The 6,160-nt window shown below is 40.6% G+C and overlaps 1 protein-coding gene across 1 annotated transcript; it reads left to right on the top strand.

Annotated features, from left to right (window-relative positions):
- The first annotated feature begins 717 nt into the window (after positions 1–717).
- Positions 718–5,753, top strand: si:ch211-229d2.5 (zona pellucida-like domain-containing protein 1). Its single transcript, XM_040131280.1, has 10 exons — positions 718–814; positions 1,285–1,505; positions 1,913–2,097; positions 2,198–2,270; positions 2,407–2,504; positions 3,549–3,629; positions 3,964–4,132; positions 4,226–4,328; positions 5,418–5,438; positions 5,617–5,753. The coding sequence occupies exons 1-10, from the start codon at positions 718–720 to the stop codon at positions 5,751–5,753; spliced, it is 1,185 nt and encodes a 394-aa protein (XP_039987214.1).
- Positions 5,754–6,160: the final 407 nt, after the last annotated feature.

The following is a 6,160-nucleotide window of genomic DNA, read 5'->3' as shown; positions in this document are numbered from 1 at the left end:
CAGTCATGTTGTCAGTCTGACTAATGTGTTTGTTGGTCATAACAAGTCACTAAATTATGAGCATCTGAAGCCATCATATAAAAGATCTTTTGTGCTAATTTGCCAAATTAAGGGTCAACCAGGTTACATTAAACCACCAAACACCTCAGAAGACAACAGGTCCTCTTTCGTCTATTGTGCGTGAGGTTGAAACTACACATACAACTACTTTATGAAATTTCATATTAGTAAGCAAAGGAGGCTACAGTTCACACACAATATCACAAAGCCTTGTGGACAATGTTTAAACATGTAACTTTGAAGGGGACTGTGTTGGGTTTCACCACTTGCCTGCAGTGACGGACCACGGTACCTCAGCCACAAAAAGTGAATTGTTCACACAAACTGAGGCAGCCCCACCAAAGTGGCATTGACCCTGTTTCCATCCAATCCTAAAACAGTGTTGTGACCACACAACGGTCACGTTCACCATATATAAAACAGCCCACTGCTCTCTTATCCTAAACCCGGAAAGCGAGGTAAGATCCTGGCTAAGATAGTGGCAAAACTTCCTTGACTGGCAGCTCTGGATTAAGCTAATTTTTTTTTTTGTTAAAATCACCTGAGTGGACCTACAGATGTTTTCTTCTGCATTGTGCTGGATATTTTTTTAGGATTTGCTGTGTTTGACATCTGTTGTGTTTGCCTCAGCTTTTTCACAGAGGGCAGAGTGGGGAGATGGCTTTATTCAGCTTCCTTATCCTGACCTCCCTGTGTATTGTGGGCCGAGAGGCCCTCAGCGTATCTGACTGCGGACTGTTCGCCAGACGACCAGGTAGGATGACCCTGACCTTGACTCTCACATTTTGGTTTGGGACTGAAGGGGTCGTATTGATTTTAGTTAATATCTAGCCCTTTAGGAAGACCGTATTCATTTTAGTGATATTTATTCAACTACCACCCTTGAAACAGTACTATTTACACAGGTAAATATGTGTTTACAGCAGAAATATATATGCTTAAACAGACATCCAAGAAGTTATCTTCATCTATTATGATTTTATTAAATGTGGTGATAGAGTTCTGGTGCCATTTTATAAAAAAAAATTTTTTAGTCATTTTTGATTGTATTTTTTTGCCTTTCCATGATATGTGCCCGTTGTACTTTTCAGAAATGTTTTCACGCACTTCCTCCATCTGAGTAATTTGCGTGCTGAACATTGGCTCTGCTTTGCAAAACTCTATTCAAATGAATGAAATTCATTTCAATATCTTTCAGTGATAATGTCATCTTATCGTCATCAGAATACACTGATATCGCCGTGGTATGTGGCACATCTGCCATCGACCTGGCCATTCAGATCTGCCCGGCTATCTACACCGGATACAATGAGAGCTTACTGATCCTAAACCGCATCCGGGACAATGTGCACTGCCAGGGGACGCTGGACACCTCGGTGGCACCTCCTGTGGTGAGATTCAGCTTCCCCATCAGAGAGGGAAATGCCTGCGGGAGTAATTTTTTGGTGAGTATTGCATCAGTATCCTGATTTGAAGTCTTGAGTGATGGTGATCACAGGGCTTGTTAACCTTTAGCCGAGGAGAGTTAGAGCAGATTGAGGAAACTGAAAGGGAATCTGAGTACTGTGTTCTGGGCCAGGGAAGAGGAGGTGGAAAAGAGAGCATTCGGGGTAGAATTAAGAGGAGGATTTCAGCCAGACATACATAAAATGAATCAGTCTGCTCTTGACTTAACACAGATAGACGCAATCCCGACAGCCTTCTTTCTGAGGAGAATGGGAAAGTTAAGAGAGTTGTTCCACTTTCTTGATGTGATTTCATCACTGCTGCCTGCTGTGCTGCGAGACATTGGCCACCATTTATTTTTAAACCATTTCTTAAATAATCATGTTTCTCTTCAATAATTCCTCAGACCACGAGCGCACCAGGGACGGGGATATTCTCCGACTTCTCCAACATCCAGACCGTCAACGTCAGCGGGGTGGTGCGGTCCTTCGACCCCACCATCGGGACAATCACCTACAACGCAGAACTCAAGTATTACTACTCATGTGCTTATCCACTGGAGTATCTCATCAACAACACCCAGGTGGATGTGTAAGTGCACAGTTATAGCATGTGGGTTGAAGACATACGTTAGCACTTCTAACGTTTCACTTGAGTGACAAGTTTGATCCCGTTCCTTTTTTCATCGCAGGTCATCCTCCACCATTGCTTTGGAGGACAACAATGGGAGCTTCATCAGTACTCTCAGCATGGCCTTGTACCAGGTGCCACCTTACACGTTTCTCACATACTCTACATACCCTGATTTCTGCCTGGAACCAATGTAAATTGTATCCTCTAGAAGATTAATCTTCTGTACAGCTAGTATAATTTTTGTGAAATCTTCTCTTCCTTTGTCAGGATGTAAATTACACTACGCCCCTTGTTGTGCCACCTCTGGGTGTCGAACTGAGAAAGAACATATATGTGCAGGTGGTTGCATCCAACCTGACATCACAGTAAGAACATTAATATTATACCACACCTGCATCTTTGTCTTTGTCTGGTTCAGACCGGGACCTGTATTTATCAAACTTTGTATTAGTTATTAGTTAGTATTACACTAAGTAGATTTACTTGAGTACTGTACTTAAGTACAATTTTGAGATACTTTACTTGAGTAATCCCACTTATTTATACGACTACTCTACTACATTTCAGGGGGAAATATTTTACTTTTTACTCCACATATTATAATTACATATGAACTATAGTTACCTTTCAGAGTAAGATTTTTCATAAAAAAAATATATATAATCAGCTTATGGAATACAATGCATTATTGAGCCAGAGATTGTGAACTCTTTCAAAAAAATCAGAGTTGGGTCCCTTTGCCATGTGTCAGATGTATATGAGTTGTCAGCAGTTCTACCAAAGAGACATTCCCCCTTTCATCTAGAGACTGTTTGAGCCTCAGACAGTTACTTAGATGAAAATAACTGTAATTTCACCAAATATAGCAGCGATCAGATAAATGTCCAAATAATTAATACAAGATAATAATCTCACGACTCCTCAGATTTCTCTTGTGGCCACTGAAGGTGCCCATTTTTTTCCCCCTAATATATAAATAAGGATGAAATGATGGGAAATGGGCTCAAATTGGCTTAATATTTTGTACATTCACTCCAAAACATGTCTTAGACGGTGTTTGATCACCTCTGTCTCTGCACTGAAGTCATTTAAGATCTGCTCCTAACCAACTGAAGAGACCTATGGAGCCTCCACCTCTTTTAAATTTAAAAGTATTTTAAGTTGTAACAAGTTTGATAAACAGGTTTTATTCTTAAGTCTGCGAGTAGCAGTTTGATAAATACAGTTGCTGGATGTTGGTAGTGCATGGAAACCTGATCAAATGACTTAGATTGAAAAATAAAAAAGATGTTTTCCATCTCCTAGCCTCCAACCACATGACTGTGTCTTGATAGATTGTAAATTTGAGGATTCCACCTGTGACCTGGAGTCTCTGACTCGGTGCTGGGGACCTCATTCTTTCTCCACAGGTACTTTGTTCTTCTGGACCGGTGCTACGCCTCAGTGTCTCCTCAGCCCTCCAACTCCACCTTCTTTAATCTGTTTGTCTCGTAAGTCACAGAAACACCTAAAAAACATTTTGTGGAAAAAAGAAATTGGAAGCTGCCTTTGTTTTATAACTTGTGAGTTTTTTTCCACACCTTCAAAGGTTGATTATGAACTCTGTGTCTCGGTCCAGCAGTCCAGCTCTAAATTTGAAACCTTTACACATAACTGCAGGTTTTCCTCTCTTCGATGTAATGAGTAAACCACAGCTACCTCTAAATCAAAAGGGAGCCCTAGTCTTGATTTCGTCTCCCTGCTTTTCTATCATTAATACACTGCCTGTATGTATCCGTGTGATGTGCAAATGGGGCACTTGTGAGGTACGCCTTTTATTGAAAGGTGCTCCATAGATCAGCTGACCACCATGCTGGAGAACGGGGACAGCCAAAAGGCCCGCTTCTACTTCCCGGCGTTCCGCTTCATCGAACAGCAGAATGAGACCATCTCCACCTACTATCTGCACTGCATTACCCGGCTCTGCGAACCCAGCACGTGCGGCACCTTCAAGGTAGGACGGCGCTGCATGCATTTCAAGCAGAAATCTCCAGTTTCCTGCCACATCCTCCTCAACTCTTGTCTCTCCATCTGGTCTGATCCACAGCAATGCAACAGGAAGAGGAGGAGTGTGGAGACCACTGTCGTCCAGGAGAGCATCACTGAGCCGTCTGTTCTCACAGTGGCTATAAAGGCCAAGACAGAGAACCGTATGTCCTCTATGTGTCCTTCTTTTGGTGCAAATGAGTTGTTAAAGGAGTCAGACAAAAGATCCAGACACTGTAATGATAGCGCCCTGTAGATTTAATAAAGCCATGCTTCTGTCTAACATTTTCTGAGATTTTCCTCAGACATTGCAAAGTAAACTCTACGAAGCCGAGCAAGTAGAGCGACACAAACATCACTCAATTAAAGTTTGACATTTTGAGAGATGTGCTTACTCGCTTTCTTGCTGAGAGTTAGATGAGAGGATTGATACCACTCTCAAACCTGTCAGCTAAATAGGAAGATAAAGATAGCCAGTTAGCTTGGCTCAGTGTAAAGACTGGAAACAACAGGTGGAAACAGCTAGCCTGGCCCTGTCCACAAACCCATTTCTAAGCGCCTCTAAAACTCGCTAAATCAACCAATTATATACACATTTAGCATTTATTATCAGTACGTAAACATTTAATAAATGACTTATAACCTAGTCGTAAGCCGATGTAAGGGTTTATGGATGTATTTATCAACAACTACAACTCCCACAAGTGGAGGCTGGTGTGCAGTATAATTATGAATAACAAATTACACATTCATAAACACTTAAAATATTCCTATATCTTCTTATGAAAAAGAGGATAGTGTTATAAACAATTGAGTAAATGGTTGTTTCCTGCTTGTAAAAGTTCAATAAGGGGGTTAAAGTGTTACCTCAACGAAGCTGTAGTTTTACAGGGGGCGTTGGCAGGCAAATTGTTTCACCTTGTTTCCAATCTTTATGCTAAGCTAAGTTAACTGTCTCCTGGCTGCAGCTTTATATTCTATGCACAGAAATGACAGATATTACAGAAACTACTAGATGGAAAAAAAATAGTAAATAGAAAATAGTGTGACTCCTGCCTTTAATCTCTTTTTTTTAATGATCCAGATAATTCAAGTTTTAAACATGACTCGTCACTAGTTTCTGACTTTTTCTCTTCTGCTTTTACTCTCTTTCTCACTATAATCAATTCAATTTTCTAATATTTTGGCAAATGTAATATTCTGGAAATAATATCCCTCGCAATGAAATACTGACTCTTTTTGTCTTCTTGCAGCCATTCTCTCCAAAGAAGAGGGTAAGTATGTTATTTATGGACTTGACTGCCAAGAGAACAGCCTTTTAACAAACGTTTCTACTAATTAGATTCCTCCAGAAATGAAAAGCATTTCTTATCTGCAGCAAGTCATAGCGTTTTCTGTGTTGTCTGCTGGAATAAAGCATCCCATAATGGTGTCACTCTCATTTGTGCACAGCGCTGTCTGGTGGCCAGTCTGATGGCAAGGGCGCATCTGTTGGCCTGGGAATTGCTGTGGCCATCCTCATTGTGATAGGGGTGGCAGCCATTTTCATGGCGGCATCTTTTTATCGTAAACTGAAGCGGCTAAGCTAGCAGCAGCCCACAATGCTGATTATGGGCTCAGCATAGGCTAAATGATATAATGAGTCTGACAGGGTGACATTCACATACTGGTGGAGGTACATAATATATGTATGTAAGACTCTGTTGTACTGAATCAAGCTATTGATTGGAGCACTTAATGTTTCTTTCCAATCCCTCAAAGACTGGAAGGTGAAGTCTGAATATTGCACCCATTATGATGATGTAAAAAGGAAAAGGAAGAAAGACAAAAAAAGAAAGAAAGAAAAAAAAGAAAGAAAAATTCCATTGTTATCTTAAAGGAACAGTTTCACATTATGGGAAATGTGTTTATTTTCTTTCTCCAGGAAGTTACAAAAAAATAATCTGGCACATAACTCCCCATAAAACAGCAACAACAGGAATTTAAAAACAGGATA

The sequence above is a fragment of the Xiphias gladius genome, chromosome 7 (genome assembly GCF_016859285.1).
Source record: "Xiphias gladius isolate SHS-SW01 ecotype Sanya breed wild chromosome 7, ASM1685928v1, whole genome shotgun sequence".
Classification (NCBI taxonomy): domain Eukaryota; kingdom Metazoa; phylum Chordata; class Actinopteri; order Istiophoriformes; family Xiphiidae; genus Xiphias; species Xiphias gladius.
The sequence above is the reverse complement of the archived record's forward strand: the minus strand, read 5'-3'. Positions and strand labels throughout refer to the sequence as shown.

Bases quoted from the DNA above. Each gene is read 5' to 3' on its own strand.
- si:ch211-229d2.5 (XM_040131280.1), top strand. From the start codon at position 718: ATGGCTTTATTCAGCTTCCTTATCCTGACCTCCCTGTGTATTGTGGGC. The intron at 815-1,284 runs GTAGGATGACCC...TATCGTCATCAG, and splicing joins ACTGTTCGCCAGACGACCAG to AATACACTGATATCGCCGTG. The intron at 4,133-4,225 runs GTAGGACGGCGC...TCTGATCCACAG, and splicing joins GCACGTGCGGCACCTTCAAG to CAATGCAACAGGAAGAGGAG.